This window comes from Mauremys reevesii, unplaced genomic scaffold (genome assembly GCF_016161935.1).
Source record: "Mauremys reevesii isolate NIE-2019 unplaced genomic scaffold, ASM1616193v1 Contig10, whole genome shotgun sequence".
Lineage (NCBI taxonomy): Eukaryota > Metazoa > Chordata > Testudines > Geoemydidae > Mauremys > Mauremys reevesii.
The window spans coordinates 276815-295786 of record NW_024100716.1 but is presented as its reverse complement, the minus strand read 5'-3'; the positions used below and the strand labels follow the sequence as shown (position 1 = coordinate 295786).

The 18972-nt window shown below is 52.0% G+C and overlaps 1 protein-coding gene across 1 annotated transcript in view; it reads left to right on the top strand.

Moving 5' to 3' along the window:
- Window positions 1-18972, top strand: part of LOC120392549 (scavenger receptor cysteine-rich type 1 protein M130-like) — a 69411-nt gene continuing 50439 nt past the window's right edge. The window contains exons 1-2 of the mRNA XM_039517367.1: window positions 1-64; window positions 4745-5059. Coding sequence (XP_039373301.1) covers window positions 1-64; window positions 4745-5059 — 379 coding nt within the window. The remainder of the gene's footprint in view (window positions 65-4744; window positions 5060-18972) is intronic.

The following is an 18972-nucleotide window of genomic DNA, read 5'->3' as shown; positions in this document are numbered from 1 at the left end:
ATGAAGGGACATCTCTCCACTCTGGTCCTGTGGCTTCTTCTCCTCGCAATTCAGGACATAGCAGGTAAGTCTCCTCTGTGTTTCACCAGGGGAGCTGGGTTAACTGGAACTAGGGTGATAACTTCTACAGTCAGCTTTTTATTATCCACGTCTGGCTTGGAAGTTGTTGCTTTTCCTTTCGGAATTGGACCTTGCCACTGTTACAGAGGCTTTTGTTACCTTAAGATTGGAGTATTCAAATGACCCTAATGTGGGGCTGCACCTTAGAACCATTTGGAGAACGAAGCTGTTACAAATGGCAGTGACTCACTGAGTAGGGCATCTTGCTGGAAGCATGTTACAGCCATGCTGCAGGATCTGCACTGACTGCCCAGCTCTGGGTGGAGGTTAAGGTGTCGGGTAGGATTTATAAAAACCTAAATGGCCTTGGACTGGCCTCCCTGAGGGATCACCTCTCTCCCCGGGTCGTACTGCCACAGCTGTGGTCAGCAGGGGCACCTGAGCTGGTTCCCCCTTTTTACAAAGGAGGGGTTGGCTGTCAGGGTGTTCTCTGTGAGGCCCCTGGGACTCTGAAACTTCTTGTCCGGTTTGGGCCAAAATAACCCAAATTTGGTGATCTTCTGGGCACACTGCAAAAGACACTTGTTTGGCAGTGGGAACGACCCAGGTGGTGCATCCTATAATGAGAAATGGGTGGGAAGGAGTTTCTATAGGCATCTGGCTGGATGAGTTCCTGTTGAAATGGTCACTTGATGCTGCAGGGATTTGAGTGTGTTATCAATGCCATCCGGGTGCCAACAGTCTTGGCTGGGCATTGCTTTAGTGTTTTAAATCCCAATAAATATGTCAGTAATTTGGGATCCAACAGAAATGTCTTTTTGGTCCAGAATCCAATGGCTCCAAGAGCCAAGTCTTGGCTCCTCACTCCCCCATTCACTCACTGAAGCCAGTAGAGGTTTTGTAATTTTGAAGTGAGAAGGATTCATCCAAATAAACCCAGAGCTGATTCCTCCCACAGAAAGGGTGTGTGCATGTGTTGGGGTGCAGTGTGCAATGCCCTGTGCCCATGAGGATACCAGAAGCTCTGCCAGCAGGAAGATTTATCCTGCATGAGCCCTGCCTCCCTCCCCCAAGGTTTCTGCTGGAGCAGAAAAGCTCTGAATCCTAGTTGCAGGCTAGAGAAGCCCGAACTCTGCATGGCAGAGGTGCTATATCAGTGCCTCTCATGGCCACACTGGTTTCATACCCTCAAGGCTGCCCCTGCCCAGTTTCAGGGCTGCTCTCATTCCTCCAGCACAGAGGGGGCTGCAGGCTCCTTGCCATACAGTGTCCCAGCTCCAGGCAGACTTAACAGCAGTGGTGTGGGGTGGGGAGGAGAGGCAGACCATGGGGTACATCAACATGTGCTGGTGCATTTTAGGAAATGAAACTGGCCCAAAGATTCCAAAACTGATTAGCAATAGGATTAAAATCGAATGTGGGACCCAGATACAGTTCAAATAATACAGTGATTGGAACCTCTTGGGTTGGTGTTAACAGCACAAGAATGATCCACGTGCTTGGCAGGGCAGTAAACTCCATAGCAGTAGCTTCTTCATGGGACCCTGATGTGCTGCTGCCCCAGCCTGAGAAACGTACCCCAAAGTTGGTAATCAGAAATGTCAGTCTAAATTATTGTCTTAGAGAAAAACCTGCCCTAATGTATATTTTCCAGACAGCTCAGTAACTGTGCAGTGATTAGGGGGTTGGTACACAGAAAATCCTGAGCAAACCAAACCGTCTAGCAGGTTACTTGGAGTTTATATTTCAAATTTCCAAGAAGTTCATATATAATGTGACCCCATTACACAGCTGTGCATGACTGAAAAGCAGGGAATTCTGTGATGATTCCTGGTGATCAGACTGACATTGCAGGGGATGGACAATTATTACCGGGTGAGGGATAAATTACTGCACAATTGTGAGATAGTGTCATATAGCGATGCCAAGCACATGTTCACCTCAGTGTATTTTTGTTGGATTTATGAGAATGTTTTTCATCCCCTGAATATTTTTTATTTTCTATGGGAAATTTGACTGCTTCACATGATGCAGACACAGTGACATGAGGGAGCATAAAATACTCTCCAGTTATTTGTGGGATAGTGTCATATAGTGATGCCAAGCACATACTCAGCTCAATGTATTTTTGTTGGGATGATGAGGAAATGTGCATCATCCCTTTGATATTTTGTATTTTCTATGGGAAATTTGAGTTTGATTTACATGACGCTGGCACAGTGATGCAGGGGAGTTTACAATATAGGGGAAATCACCCCATGTAGCTACTTTTCCCTTTCCCTCAGTGCTCCAATTCTCCTCCCTGAGCCCTGAATAGAGGCCAGGTCAGTCTTTGCCAGAAGGTCGTGTTTCACAATCATTGATCTATTTACATTGTGCAAGAAAACAAATATGTAAAATGATGTGTGGTCCAGGCAAACAAATGAAAAAATATCAGTGATGAACCAAAGCCGCAGGTTTCACTCCCAGACCCAGATCTGAACTTCTCCAACATTCAGAGTGCTGGGTGGGGTCATTATTACAAGTTGGGCCACAGAAGTGGAGCCAGGATTTGATAGAGACATAGGCTCAAGAGATGGAGCAATCAAGATCCTTTATATAGTGAAAACAGCTGCAGACAGTGGGAGCTACTGCCAGAGGCACTGGGCACATGGTCAGGGCAGAGCTAAGCCAGGGGTTTCCCTTGTTGCCAGTGCAGGGGCAAGGATACTGGCATCAGATTGTGTCTGTTGGAGGGAGAAGCCAGCAAAAGGAGCTGTGACCAGGCTCCTGGAAGGGAGCAAAGAAACAAAGCCTGTTGGCGCTCTCTGGAGGGGCAGGTTGGGGGATTTCTGAGCAAGGAAACTGCAGGCTGTTCTTAGTTTCTACTGTGTTCAGGGAAACAGAACTGTGTGTGCACTTAGCTAGAGCAGTGTTACAGTTTTGGGTCCTGCCACAAGTGAACATCGCTGAGTTAACGCCATTGAAAAAAAGCCCCTTTTTCCTTAGTGCAGATCAGGCCCCATGGGTTTCCTGTGGGACTGCACTGAAGTGAGTAATGTGAAGTGTAATGCCAAGTGCCACAGAACAAAAATTGTGAGGTTAAAAAAAATCCAGTCTAGTTTTTCCATCTGTCTTTGGACTTTAAAACCCCCCTCTACTCCAGAGTGGGGGTGAGAATCGCAGGCTGAAAAGTCACCCTTTAGTGCACCCAAACTGCACTGGCTGCTTACCTGGAGACTGTGCTTCCCTCCCCTCACCCCTGAGATGGGAACTGCCGTCCATTGCCCAGCACTGTCTTTGCTCTCCCTCCTGGTTCAGTTCCTCTGACAGACGAAGGGGTGGCTGGGAAATAGTTTGACAGGCACTGAGCTAATTCATGCAGCGTGGTTCACACTCACGCACAGAACTTCTGTTACTGTTCAGGGTTGAATTACAGATACTGGAGACCTTCGCACTGACATCAACCATTCACATCAGCTATAATGTCACCGTAACACGATGGGTTTGGTTTAGCCATTTGCAAATAGCAACACTTCCCTGGCTTCCCCCACCCCACCCTGCAACTTCTGTCTCAGACTGAAGAACATCCCACAATCTAGAGGCCCCTCCTCTTCCCTTGCCTCCCTCCAGACTCCTGTTCCAGACCCCCTCCTCCCCTCTCCACCCTCCCTCCTGCCCCCTACTCCAGTCGTTATTCCTCACCCCACTACTCTCTCATGCCCCTCTGCTCCAGACCCCCTCCTCCCTGCCCCTCCATTCCCCTCACCTCCCTCCTTCCTGCCTCCTTCTCCAGCCCTCTCCTCAATTCTCCCTCTTCCCCAACTCTAGACCCCCTCCTCTCTCTGTCTTCTGACACAACTTTCCAGCCCCCTCACTTCACCTGGTCCCCTGCTCCAGACCCCCACCTATCTGCCCCTCCACACTCCTTGCCTCCCTCCTTCCTGCCTCCTTCTCCAGCCCCCTGAGCCCCCTCCACAGATCTCACTCCTCCCCTACTCCAGACCCCCTCCTCTTCCTTCCTCCTGACCCAACTTTTCAGACCCCTCCCTTCCCCTGGTCCCCTGCTCCAGACTCTCCACCCTCCACTTTACATTCCTCCTTTCTGCCCACACAGCACCTGCACCCCATTCCTTAACAACCCTTGAATCTGCCTCCTGCCCCCCAGTGCCCTTCTCCCCTCACTCTCCCCATCCTCCTTGCACAGGGTCTCTGCTTCCCATCAGAGTCCCTGGGTCCTGTCCAGTCCCTTGAGCCATTCAGGGGAAGCCACGTTCCCTGTGGCCTTCAGTCTCATAGAAAACAGTGAGAAGTGGCAGCCAACTTTATTCAGGGGCATGTGGGCATACTGTAGGGAGATGGCGGCATCTCGCTGGCTTCAGCCCCAGTGACAGTGACAGGAGATGGCGACATTTGGAATAAGGGAAACTCTGTGAGTTGGTGCCTTTCATCGTGTTCTCACAAGACAGGTAAAAACACCCCAAATTGCCAGAGTGGGGATAAAATGGCGAGAGCTGCAGCACTGACAGCCCCAAGTGTGAGGCCCTGAGATTTGAGAAGGTGGCGCCATGAGGCAGCTCTGGGCATGTCCCATCCTCCTGGCTCTGGGCGTGGATCCCCTGCTGCCAGGCGCAGACTCTGCTGTGGTAATGCTGGAGAGGGGGCTCCCGGCTCGCTCTGACCTGCTCTGTTTCTCTCTTTGAAGGTGCTGATGAGCTGAGGCTGGCGGACGGAGGCAGCCCCTGTGCCGGGAGAGTGGAGGTTAAACACCAGGATCGGTGGGGGACGGTGTGTGATAACAACTGGGACATGGAAGATGCTGAGGTGGTTTGTAAGCAGCTGGGATGTGGATTTGCTGTCAGTGCCCCCGGCTGGGCTCATTTTGGAGAAGGATCTGGACCAACTTGGCTGTTTCTAGTTGATTGTGGTGGTGACGAGTCAGCTCTCTGGGACTGCAGGCATAGAGGATGGGGTGCACAACAGTGCTCTCATTATTATGACACTGGAGTGATCTGCTCAGGTAAGAACTCGGCCAACCTGCCCCATAGGAAACTCCCCATGAGGGAGAAAGGACTGAACCCATGTGTGACATTCCTGGTGACTCAGAGCTGGACTGTGCCCTGCACTGGGGTCAGGGTGGAGTTGATCAGTCTCTCCCTGAGCTCCCCTGGGCAGACTGGGGATGAGCAGGCCGTGCCATCCTCTGGGCCACTAGCAGGGGCAGCTGGGGCAGTTGTTGTGGGGTGGGTGACCCCATTATCAGGTCTGTGCTGGTACATGCCTGGGTACAGCAGCTCAGTGTCTCCCTGGGGCAGCGGCAGCAGCTGTGATCCTGCCTGTGGCTGCTGGAGCTGGGACAGGAGTCGGGGGCGAGTGCTGTGGAGCTTTCCCCAGAGTTCCCTGAGGCAGCAGGGGAGGAGCCCTGAGCCTGACCATGGCAAGGGGGAGGGGCCAAAACAGCTGAGGCAGGTGCAGGGGGCAAAAACTGGCTACACTGTGCCACACGGCTTCTTCCTTCCCTGAATCCCCCCGCAGGGTCTGGCAGGAAAGTGCCACAGGGTGCGTAGCTCTTTGCTCCACAGCCCACCTGGCTGCCTTCCCATGCAGGGTGGGCTAGATTTACACCCAGCGCAATATCACTGTAATACACCTGGATCCCTCTGCACTCTGCATTTAGGAAATAAATGTGTCTGCATAACCTGGCTTCCTCAGAGCTTGTGCAAGAAAAATGCCTGGGCACAGGGGCTTGCACAGAGTGACTAATGCACTGATAGAAACAGCCCCTGACAGGTAATACTTAGGGTAGGAACATGGATCACTACAGCTGGCTGAACAGTGATAATGCCTCTTTGTTCTGATTAGCTCAGTTTGCACCTCTCTGCTAGTCATTGATCACCACCATTGGTGAGATCACATCTGAGCACGGGGGTTAGTGCTCCGTGTGTCTCCCTCTCACATCCTGCCACTCACTCACTATCCTCATTGTAGGATCTCCAGAAACTGTGTGTGTGGGGGGGAGTTCACCCCAGCTCTGTGCCCTCTCAGCCCCGGCTGTGTCAGCACAAAGGGGCCACAGTCACCATAAGCCCCGCCCCTTCCCTCAGAACTATGCCTGGTACAGTGGGGGTGTGATGGGGCAGTGACCCTACTCCTGCCCTGAAGGGCTTAAAACAGCCCTGGGAGAGGGCTGTGGTAGGGGAAAACCTGGGCTGATTGGGGAAGTAGCCACAGCTGGGCCATGCCCCAATCAGGCTGCAGCTGGCCCTTAGAAGAGGGCAGTGGCCCAAGGAGCAGTCAGTCTCTTTCTGCTTTCAGAGAGAGAGAGAGAGGGGGGCCTGGCTGCTGGGAAGCTCAGGGTGCCCAGAGTGAGGCAGGGCTGGGGAGCGGCCACAGGGGCTGGGGAGCTCCAGGCCGGCAACTCCCCAGGTTGCAGGGCCTAGTTCAAGGCCCCATGGAGGTACTTAGTTGTACAGAAAGGCAGCAGGTGCAAAACCCCCTTGCCTGTGATGAGTGGCTTATACTGCAATCTGCCCCAGGGAGCAGGGGCTAGCTGGTGACTGACAGTAGCCTATGAGTGAGACAAGGTGGGGGTAGGGGTTCCCTGGGGAGGGGAGACCCTGAGACTAAGGGGTGTACTGCCAGGGGGCAGCATCCCAGTTAATGGGGCACTGGAGTCCTGAGAGAGACACAGGGGCCAAGCAGCAGTGGGACACTGGCCTGCAGAGGGGGCTCCAAGGCTGGAAAATGAACTAATTCCCAGGACACCAGCAGGAGGCGCCTCAGGGGTGAGTCTCACACCTGTACAGGGGGCCTCCTCAACAGGAGTAACCCCCAGTACATGGAGGTGCATTTGTAACACTGACAGACCCTGGTCGTTAGTGGGCAGGATTGAACCTGGGACCTCTAAAGCTTAGTGCTATGGGCCTCTACTGCATGAGCTAAAAAATTACCAGCCTATTAACCAAAACTGTACCAAACTCATCAATATCTAGGTGCCACTAAAGGGAGACAGAAAACCACACCCAGCAGGAATGGGTTACACATTGGCTCCCCTCTCAGTCCCTGTGCCAGGTTCAGCTCTGGTGCAAGGAGCTACCGGGGCCGAGGGTCTCTTTCTGGGCTTGATTCTGGGTTTCCCACGTAAAGTGAGTCCTACAGCTGCAGTCTCTCAACTGACCCTGGTGTAACTGACTGAGCTGCACCATCCTTATTGCCACAGTTTCTATACCAGAAATGCACAATTGCAGAGAGGAGCTCATTCGCATAATGGGAGGAGCCAAAAGCAGGAGCCTAGCAGCCACACACCCATTCTCTGCTGGGTGTGTGTGTGAGTCCGTGTGATTTCTGCCATGGTTTCCCAGCCCTACTCGGTCACATGGTGCGGCCCGGCCCCCATCCCTGTGTGGTAGCCGGGGCGGCTCCAGACCTCAGCACGCCAAGCGCGTGCTCGGGGCGGCATGCCGCGCAGAGCGCTCTGCCGGTCGCCAGGAGGGCGGCAGGCAGCTCCAGTGGACCTCCCGCAGGCATACCTACGGGAGGTCCACCGGAGCTGTGGGACCGGCGATCGGCAGAAGACCTCCCACGGCATGCCGCCCTGCTTGGGGCAGCGAAATGTCTAGAGCCGCCCCTGGTGGCAGTTGCTGGAACCTGTGAGCTGCAAGCTTTGCCCCATGGGGAGAGGCAGGAGGAATAGATGGGAGCTGCAGGGAAGGGGGCTGCTGCTTTCCAGGAGGGGAGACTGAGGGTAACAGGGGGTGGGGCCTGTCTGCAGGATGGGGCATGACTAGAGGTGTTCCAAGGGTGGCTGAAAATTTAAATTGTGCCTCTCGCACTATCAGCAAGCATAAATAGTCTCTGCCTGGGATTGTAAACCCTGACCTTCTGGGCTGTTCCCTGCTGCTTGGGGGATTTGGGGAGTATCCAGAGGGTGCAAAGGAAGTTGACTGGCTGCCTGGGAACTAGGCACAAGCAGTTTCCAAAGCAAATCCCGAATAAGTGCAAAGTAGAAACTTACCTGTCTGAGAAACCCTCACTCCAGCCATCCAACTCCAGTTACCTGGTTTTGATGATGTAACTCATCTTGGTACCAAAGTGACCAATGAGCCACATAAATTGTGTCCCTTCACGTTTAGTAGTGAAAATTATTTACCTCAGAAATAAAGAATCGTTGCCCTGAGGTTACAGAGCCATTTACGCTAAAGGAAAAGATTCCTCAGCACTTTAAGTTTCCTGCATAACTGCTCAGTGTGTGTCCTTCATTTTGAGTCTTTATCACATAGTGGCACCAAACTTGGGCCTTGGCGGGTGTCACAGATCTACAGGATCTGTGCTAGGCCCCAGCTTTTAAACAGTCCCTTGAGGACACCTTCAGTGTGCCAGACCCCAATCGGTCACTCTCTTCCTTAAGGTAGATCATGTGGCCTCAAGGCCTCCAAGACAGAGTCTCTGTGCTCCAGCACTTCTGTTTCGCACCATGAGCTCTGCGCAGTGAGTCCAACTGAGATAGACCCCTGCCCAGAGACTTACTCTCATCAGGGACCAATGCACCTCAGCAAGTATCTGCAGTGACTCCAGGCAGCCTTTTCAAAACACAGCAGGGTTTGTTAGTCAACTGGAACACAGCATCAGGAAGTCCTATGGTTAGGGTTACCATATGTCTGGTTTTCCTGGACATAAACTCTTTTTTTGTTTGCTGACCTCTGTCTGGGCAGATTTTCCAAATAAGAGAAAATGTCCAGGATTTTTCCAGATGTTGCAGCTCAGAAAGAGCCATCTCCACACCCTGATTGGTCCCTCCGCAGGGCATCTGCATCTGCCGCGTCCTGCTAGCCCCATCCCAGCCTGGCCCACCAAGTAAGTGGAGCCACCAAGCACCTGTTGGCCTGGCCACCTGCCCCACCACAGGGCCTCAGAACCCAGTCAGGAGTCGTGAGAGGGCCAGGCCCCAGCTCCCAGCCCAGGGAAGAGGGAGAAGCCTGCAGGGAGACCTTGACTGATGGGCTGGCTCTGCTGACTAGGCATGCACCAGCTGGCAGGAAATGTGACACTGACCCCACCTCGAGAGTGAGGCTGCAGGTACCCCCTTCAGCATCCCCCAAATATCCCCTCCCAGTACACACACACACCCCTCCAGCATCCCCCAAATATCCCCTCCATCATCCCCCAACTGTAACCGCTCTCCATATTGGGCCACAGAAGGGCTACCATGAGCCATGCTGCTGTGGACCCATCTTGGTTTCTTCTCTCTTTCTCTCTCTCTTTGTCTCTCAGTCCCAGATGAGCTCCCATGTCTCTCCAAAGGACAGTTCTTATCCTAGACTCCTGTCACTGCTCGGTCCATTGTCCTCCTCCTGCCGATTATGGCCAATTATCCATATTGCACCAAAGCAAACACATCACAGTTCCCACTGTCTACATGCCAGGCAGCAATCTTGTACCTACAGGGCAGTACCAGGAGGGGAGCATGACAATGGACATGCCCCAGGGGAGAACAGCAGAGAAGCCAGCACAGAGCATGACCTTGTTAAATGCTGTGATTGAGTAGGACCCTGTTCACCAGCTTTGCACGTACAACATCCACTTACACCAAATTTGCCCAGGCTTGCACTGGAGAATATGCACAATATAGATTTTGCTGACCACTCCCTTTCTTGCTGAGCCACTGTCCAAATTCTCTTTTGGAGCCTGCCTCTTGTTTCACCGAGCCAGAGGGTCTAGTTGCAGTTACAGTGACTTCATCCAGCCAACCGTCACCTCAGAGGTGGCGAATGGGTGCAGTGCACTAGTGGGGATGGTAAAGGCCCACTTTACACCAGTGCAGCTGCCTACACCCAGCGCTATGGAGACCTGAGCCCTCTGTGTGCACATAGCCCTGCACTCACTGCTAGAGTTAAACATTTCTCACACTGGTGCCCTATTAATTGTCACTGGTGCTCTACGAGTCCCACCCAGAACAGGAGGCCGTTGTTCATTCACTGCAATGAAGGCCAGGCTCTCCTTACTGCCTGTGCACAGACAGCTCCGCATGTCAGAGACTGTGGAGTTAACTTAAAATTAATTGACAGAAAGCTTCATTTACACAGAGTGCATGTTGCCCAGAGGTATCTCGTGCCTTTCTAGGACATCGAGTTGGGTCAAACTCAAACTGCTGAAAACCAGGCAATACAGAGTTACGGTAAATGCCAAGGCAGCCTTAACTCTGACCCCTGGAGCTGGCACTAGCTACTGGCACTGGGAATTATTTGCATGTGCTCCAGCTGCAGTCACTGTGTTAGGTGTAGCTGTGCTGAATGGTGGAGGCATGAGTGGGAGCAGTTTGGCAGAGCTGTGACTGTGATATGAGGAGGTCTGGGACTAAGCACCACCATATGATGAAAGGGAAGAGGTGCCTGACTACCCTGGGGATCCCATATGCCTCATTTCAGTGCTGTGTTCTGTAGAGTGTGTCAGGGGCAGAGCACAGGCATCTTCTTGCCCTGGGGATTGCAGCAGTGAGGTGGGAGATGGAAGCAGTCTGTGTGTTTAATGATGGTGAAAGGACAGTGTTAGCTGGAATCCTGTGAGTGCAGGTGAAGGGGTTGTGAGAGGGGGCAAAGGGGTTGTACAATGTAACAAGTGTGGGGTTGTTTCTGACTGCGGAATAGGGTCAGTGTTTGCAGGGCACTGGCCACTGAGGACCCTCTGTGACTATTAAATGTTTTCATTTTCTTGTGTGCAGATGCTCCAGTGCCAGGCCTTTCCTTTCCCTTGGAATGGCTCCCATTTTACAGTTTGTTTTCTGAATGTGGGTTGGTGTCATGGAGGGTCTTAGCCCAGCTGTGGGACCCATGGCTAGAGGTGGAGGCTTATCTGGGAGGAATCGCTGATCCAGCCAGGAGTTTGCCTGCTCTGCAGCAGGGCTGGCTCTAGGATTTTTGCCACCCCAAGCAAAAAAAAATTTGGCTGCCCCCCACCCCAGCCCTGGGCTCTCCCCCCCCACACCAGTGCCCTCCCCCACCCGCACCCCCTGCCACGCCAACCCTGGGCTCTCCCCCACAAACGTGATCACCTCATTCACCATAGCAATCTTCGTTTACACTTGCAGTGGGGATCAAACTGTTTCTCCTATTTTTATTTCACTTTAGTATAAATCTCGCCCTCCCAACCTCCCAAAATCCCATCTTTAGTGCTCCAAATGCACATGGAAGGCATAGGGACTAACCCTCAAACCTTCTACCTGGAAAGGGATGGGGATCTGGTAAAGAGGGTTCAGGCAGAGGAGAGGGTGTGAGGGCACTTGGGGGCTCTACACTGGCAGAGAAGCTGGGTGTGATGTACTCACGGAGGAGGGTGGAGGAGGAGAGGGAGGTATCAGGAGGGTTGCAGGAGAAGAGGTGCAGGGGAAGGGGGGAGGTGCGGGAGGAGAGGGCTAGGGGAGGGTACAAGGGGAAGGAGCAATGGGGGGAGGTACAAGTGGAGGGGCTGTGAGCAGGATTGGGGGTGCAGGGCTGAGAGGGGCAGGTGCTGACAGCTGCTTCCCCAGCCCCGTGCAGGCAGAGCTGAGAGGACGGACACTCACCCCCAGGTGCCCAAGCCGTGGGGGTCCCCCGGGGGGCAGTATCCCCCGCTGCCCCGCTTGGAGCCGGGCTCTGCATCTCCCCGCCCAGGGCAGGCAGCGGGGGGCTGAGGAGGGGGAGGTGCGCGGCGAGCTGGGTCCGGGGGCAGGAGGGGGCAGCTCCCTGGCAGCTCGGGCTGCCCAGCCACTCGCCCTGTCAGCGCGCGAGCTGGGATCTGCGCCCCCTGCCCAGCCCGGTGGTGCCCTGCACAGCCAACTCGGGCGGGGAAACGCTGCCCTGCCCTGGGGAGACTCAGAGCGGCAGGGGTGGTGTCAGCAGGGCCCCTCCTCCCTCCCTCCATCCCGGGCCCCACTTCACCCCCTCCCCAGCTCCTGACACCCAGGCTGGGCTGCGGTTCAGGCTGCCCTGCCGCTGGAGAGCCCGAGCATCATCCCCCGGAGCTGAGCCCCTCTCACCGCCGCAGCCCGGGCCCGGCTCCGGGGGATGATGCTCGGGCTCCCCAGCGGCAGGGCAGCCTGAACTGCAATCCCTGTGTGACTCAGGCTGCCGTGACCGCCATCTAGCGACTGCAGCCAGAACTGCAGTGTCAGTTCCAGCTCAGCCTGAAAGCCTCAGCTGACAGGGAACATCTTCTTGTTTCTGGGCCGGCTCCCAGCTTTTTGTGCCCCAAGCAAAAAAAAAAAAAAAAAAAAGGGCAGGAGGTGGGGCTGGAGTTCCGCCCCTTTGAAAGTGCCGCCCCAAGCACACGCTTGGAGCACTGGTGCCTAGAGCTGGCCCTGCTCTGCAGGGTGGAAGATTATTTGTTGATGTAGTCATTCGTCAGGGCAGTAATGATGCTGGCGCTGTCTGCCCCACAGGGCCCTGGGACTGAGGCTGCCAGTTGCCACTTTTTGGGGAAAATATTTGGGAAACTTAGTCATGGTCATAGAAACATTTAATGAAAATCATTGAATTAGTGAATTTGCCTGTTTGCAAATAATGTGTCTGGTTGTTTATAACCATTAACTTCTGTTCAAAAAATTGTATATGAGTTTACATTGGGATTACCAAAGAGGCTGATGGGAGTTTGGTGCCCAATTTGCTTTGACTTTCAATAAGACTTTGGCTCCTAAGTGCCCAAGGGCCAGGTTTTAAAATATATGTAGGTGTCTATAAATGCAGTTAGGTGCTCAGTGGGATTTTCAAATGTGCCTGGTGCTGAACTCCCAGGAGATTTGGAAAGTCCCAGTAGTTGCCTGTCTTCACTTCTAGGTGCCTGAATGTCCTTTAAAATCTGGCCCTGAGTCACTTTTGAAAATGACACGTAGGCTCCTAAGTCACTGAGGCACATCTGAAATGTTTACCCTTAGGTTAAAATCCAGGCTCAGGCACCCAGCCAGAGTAGCTTGGAAGAAACACAGAGGGAAGGGTGTTTATGGAGCCCCTTTCCCACCCTCATAGGGTGACCAGGCAATGGGTTGATCATCCTGACTCCCTGATACCCTGTAGATCTGGTGTAGCATAGAGGGCTCAGCCAAAAGAATATCTCAGCCTTACCCGGAACAAGGATATCATATTATGGAGGAATTTCCTGTGACTCCATAATTAACGTTACAACTACAGGTCCATTATAAGTTTTATTTGTAACTCTTCTCTTTTTAACAGTTAGTAGGAGTAATAAATTCCTATGCAAACAGTACAAGGAAGAGTAGAATATTTTTCTTAAAATTTCAAATGTTTTAGCAGCTCCCCTGGCAATGGGAGCTAAAGGTAAGTGTTTAATCTTAACCCTCTCTGGATTGTGAGTGTTTCTATGCAAAATCTCAACAACCTCTTAACATGGGGGAGGTGAAGGGGGGGCGTGCTATGCAATTTCCTAGCATTGTTAAAAAAATAAAGATGGCAGGCAGGACTTTATTAAAATTAGCTTCATTTCCAGGAATTTGAAATTCTACAGAAAACGGACTGGCCCTCGCCGATGTAAATTCTCTAGCAACAACAGAAGCAGCCTAGACTTCATTAGTTGTGCATTCACTGTGCCACTGATTTTGAGTTCCCTCCACCATGGCACTACAGTTCCCATGCAACAGTCTGTGCACAGTATCCTCTGTGTTTTTTGGCCTTCACCTCCAGACCTGAGGGGAAGAAAGATTTCCCTCCCCTAAGGCCTTTCTGAGACTGGGCTCAGCTAACCCTGTTCCCCTCTCTCTTTCCCCACCAGGGGCATCCTTCCTGTGCTTCTTTATCTGATTCGGGCTGATGGGCTACTTGGCTCTTTATCCACCCAGCCCGCGAGCCTTCTTAGCTAATGACCTCAGTCAGCTTTCTTTAGGGGACTAACTGACATCTAAGAGATCCGTGTCACACTGTCTGGAGTGGCTCATGACTGTGAGTGCCTCCTCAGGGCAGACTGTCAGAAAACAGGGCAGACACTGCAAACTGGTGGTGTGTTCTATAATTAGATTTCACCAGGCCAGTATCAAATGTGAACTCCTGGATTCCTAGGCACCGACTCTGTGCAAAAAATTAGCGGGTGCTCAGCACCCACCAGCAGCCAAGCTCCCCACACCCAGCGCCTCCTGCCTGCCAATGGCTCCGCCAATCAACTCTTCCTTCTCCCTCCCTGTGCCTCCCACTCACCGTGATCAGCTGTTCTGTGGTGTCCAGGAGGCACTGAGAGGGATGGGGAGGAGCAGGGATGGGGCGTGATCGGTGAAAGGGTAGTAAGAGGCGGGGCAGGGGGGAGCATTGGGGAGGGGATGCAGTGTGGAAGAAACTGGGGGCGGACCAGGAGTTGAGCACCCCGGGACAATTGGAAGCTGGCACCTGTGCCTGGTTTACTATAACAGTCTTACCACGAGTCACAGACAGTACCCTTAGACCAATGGGGGAAACCTGCAGCCTGCAGGCCACATGTGGCCCATCAGAGTAATCAGTTGCTGGGCCGCCCGATAGTTTGTTTACATTTCACAGCTGCCCGCAGTTCCCAGTGGCCGCGGTCTATAATTCAAAATTGTAGCAGAGATGTAGTCATCTGCCAGTTTCCCAAAAGTCTCTCAGGACTCCCCAGAATAATTCTGGGGAGCTCCATCTTTTCATTCACTTATTCCACCCTGTTAGAATTCAGACAGTCCAGAGATGAAGGATCTTTCCCTGAATCCAGACTTATAGCTTCTTCTCAGAGAAAACAAACTGAGAGGGTCATTACCCACATGGACTCTTCCTTTGATGACAGAGAGTGAGGAATGCATTTAGTGTTTGCCTCCAATCATCACACACAATGACCACTTGCTTTGAAATTAGCACTTTTCTGTGAAAGTTCTTCATTTGCATTCCACAGGGCTTCTTTCTCCTTTGGTGGGTTATTTAGTTACAGGGCTATACACAGTGTAAATGTTTGCTATTGCATTATAACAGGATATAGATAAGTGAGAACAATGCAAATAAAATCCTGTTAGTTTTCTTGAAGATTAAACACTCTTATACATTTATACATTTAATAATCACTTTGACCAATACTAATACACAGGTAAATTAGCCAGGCCGTGCATTTGTAAGCCTTCAATGAGACCTGGGGCTTTGGCATGAGCTGGCACCCGGTCTGCCAGCATCACAATCCGAGTGCAGGCTCATCTGTTCACCCCCAGCACTCTGTCCCAGGGAGATTGTCTTCCCCTATTGGGCCCAGGCAGTGCAGAAAGGAAACCACCTGAATTGAATGTAGAAAGGACAAGAATCAAACCGGGATGAGAGGAGGAGAGTAGATTGGGAGAAGGAGCTTGTGGGGTGGCCGGGGGACAGACGGACATTCCGAGACTGGATACTGGTGGGAAGCGAAAAACTGAGACTGGGAGAGAAAGGGGGAGATGGGAACTGGCTGGGCAAGGAGACTGGGTCTGGGAGAAGGGAGCGGAGGAGATTCTTACTGGCTAGGCTGAGTAAATAGAACAAGAGTTGGGAGACAGAGACTGTGACTTGCTGAGCAAGAAGATTGGGAGCTGGGGGAGACTGGGACTGACTGGACAAGGAGTCTTGGACTGGGAACCAGTGGGGTGGAACTGGTGGTGGGTGAGCACAGATTGACCAGATCAGGGACCAGAGTGTGGGGAGAGTCTAAAACTAACTGGCCAACGACACTGGAATAAGCAGTCAGGGTGGGGTTGGGGAGACTGAGAGCAGATCTACACGAACATTTAGTTTGTGGCAAGCTGGGATGCAAATCTACCCTGCACTGTCCTGCCATGCACCGAGTGTCCATGTGATCCATGCTGGCGGGCACTAACAGTTCCCTAGTGTGCTTTGATTTACTCCTGTTTCACAGCACTAGGGAAATGTTAGTGCGCAGCAGCAGGGTCCACACAGACACTCAGTGTGCAGCAGGCTAGTGTGAGGTAAATTTACACCCCAGTAATTTACATTCCGCTCTATCTGCTGGATATCTAGGCAGAGGAGGGGTGTTCATGTAAATACAGTTTGCTCCTGAAGTGTTTCCCATTCCCAGCTAGCTGTCAGGGGAGAATTCATTCAGACCGTGCTTCTGTCTGCAATTTCCTAGTATTTTTACAAAATAAAAAGATGGGTTGGGCAGGAGCTTTACAAAAATGAGCTTCATTGTCAGGACTTTGAAACTCTGCAAAAAACAGATCGACCTTCGCCAATGTAAATTCCCTAATGTGGTAATAACAACTGCAATGCCTTGTGCTGCACACCTAGCAAGTGCACAGCAGGGAGTTCCTCTCCTCTGAGCCTCACCAGGAGGAGGGAGCTGCACAAGAACCAAGGGGTATCAGAGCAAAAGACCCTTCTGTGCACCTTTCTGTAAAACTGCACCTGCATCTCAGCTGGAGCTGCACGTTTGCAGTGGAAATAAAGTTTGAGTTTGTAACAGGGCGCTTGAAGGGCTGGGCTGCCTAGTGATTGGTTCCCCTGACCTCCAGCCCCTTGTTTTCAAGGTCAATTTGCCTCAGTCTTTTAGGCAGTGGGGTAGGGAAACCCAGGCCCTCGCTCTCTACCAGGTCCCAGCCCAGGGTCCTGCATGTATCTACCCCTGAATAGGGGAGGCCTCCCAGCAGGGAGTCTAAATCCCCTGCACTGGGCTACTTCTTACCACTGTCCCTTTTGTTTGGGGCCTGGCCCCTCTAGTCCCGTTCGCTGGGTGGCTTGTACCCCATAGCGCCTCTCGTGGATCTTGGATGCCCTATCGTCCCAGCCTCCTTCATGTGGGGCAGCCGTAAATTTGGTGAGACTGAACCCTATAATGTCTCTGGGCTTTTGAGACGCAGTTGCCGGAGGCTCCTAGTCTCCTCCACAGTCCCCCTTGGCTGGGGAGACAGTGCTTACTCCCTGGTGGCTGCCTCAGCTGGCAGGCTAGTGACCCTTCCCCTCAGGTAGGGAGGCGGATCGCTCCTGCCTCTTCACCAGTCAGCCCTGAACTGAGCCAGGCTCTCTCCTTTTCTCACCCCCAGGCCTGGCATTGGCTGCAGGTACAGCAGGGTGGGGCTAGCTGGGCCCAAAGGCTCCTTTAACCCCTGCTGTGCTGGCAGGGTAGTTCCACGTGGTTGGAGAGAAGGATGAGTCTTATCATGGCCCTTAAAGTTATGTTCATTCTTGTCACTAATCCCTGTCTTCCCTGGATAGAGGTGCAGGGACAGCTCCTAAGGCCAAACCAAGGGTTCCTTACTCAGGCAGGCAGCTATTGACTATAATGTGAGTTTGGTTTGTACAGACTGAGTAGAAGCAGGATAAAGGACTCAGGATTGGGCCCATTCAGAATTATTCCAGAAATAATCAGCCAGTCATCTACCAGCTGTTCTGTACACTAGATATCACTGAGAACAACACATACGGGAGCTGTGATGTTTCTGCACCAAGTGATTTTTGAGAGATGCTGTCCTGACAGAATACTAGAAAACTTTCCAAAAAGTGACAGTCACCTTCTTATATGCAGTGTTGTTGTAGCCGTGTTAGTCCCAGGATATGAGAGAGAGAGGGTGGGTGAGGTAATATCTTTTATTGGACCCATTTCTGCTGGAAAGAGACAAACTTTTGATCTGAAAGAGAACAGCTGTGTGCAAGCTCAGAAGCTTGTCTCTTTCACCAACAGAAGTTGGTCCAATAAAAGATATTACCTCAGCAACTTTGACTCTCTCAACCCCTTCTCGTCCAGCTTTCACTTCTCATTTCTGGTTGGATTCATACCAAACTTCGGCAAAACTTTCTCCTCCGCCAACGTTCCAACTCAGTCATTGCACAGGCTGGACGGTGCCCAGGGAGTGAATCAGGGATGCACAGTGAAAGAGGCTTTTGTCTGTAGGCCCCAGCCTCATTGGTTGCAGCAGCAGCATCACCATCATTGGTGATCCCTCCATTTGAGGATGATCTCTACCACAGATTTACATATGGGTCCCGAGACTGAGGAATCTGATCCTGGAACCATAGATCTGCCCGCAGTAGGTACAGATGTTTCCTGACGGGTCAGCTGCCTGCTGGGAGAAAGTTCTTTTTCTTTCCTTCCTTCTCTCTCTCTTTTCAACTTCAAGGGCAAGGCACTTCTCCTCAAAGCAGGCCACTGCCTGGTGGAGAATGTGGCATCAATGAGATCAGTTGGTTCCTTGCTCCTCCCAGCTTTTGATGTCCACATGAGTTTTCTTGAGATACACTTTCAGTGTGTCTTTGTAGGATTTCCTCTGACTACTAGGAGATCTCTGACCATGAGTGAGCTAAGAGTACAGGGCTTGTTTTGGGAGGTGAGAGTTTGGCATCTGCACACAATGTCCAGGCCAGCGGAGTTGGTGTGTGTGGATCATTGCTTCAATGTTGGTGGCATTGGCTTCAATGAGGATGCTGGTGTTAGTGCAGTGATCTTCCCACTTGATGCAAAGGATCTTCTGGAGGCATCATTGGTGGTACCTCTCCAGACTCTTGCGGTGCTGTTGATAGGTCACCTGGGTTTTGCATCTATAAAGAAGTGTAGAATAACAATTGTCTCATAGACCTGGATCTTGGTGTCCTTCCGTAGGACACAGTCTGTGAAAATGCACCAGAACAGTTTCCCAAAGGAAGCACTTGTGCAATGGATACTGTGCTGGATCTCACTGTGATTTTTTGTATTTTGAGAAAGTTGGCTACTGAGGTAACAGAAGTCCTCAACTCTCTCCAAGGTCTGTCCCTTGATTGTGATTTCTGGTGGGTGATGTGCAAGGCCTGAAGCAGGCTGAAGGAGCACTTTAGTTTAGTTTTCTTGATATTGAGTGAGAGTCATAGGTGTCAGTAAGCTTGTGCAAAAAAATGCAGTGTGGACTGAAGGGCATTCTCAGTGTGTGTGACGATGACAGCGTCATCAGCGTACTGAAGGTCAGTAATGGACGCCCTGAGGACCTTAGACTTAAACTGGAAATAT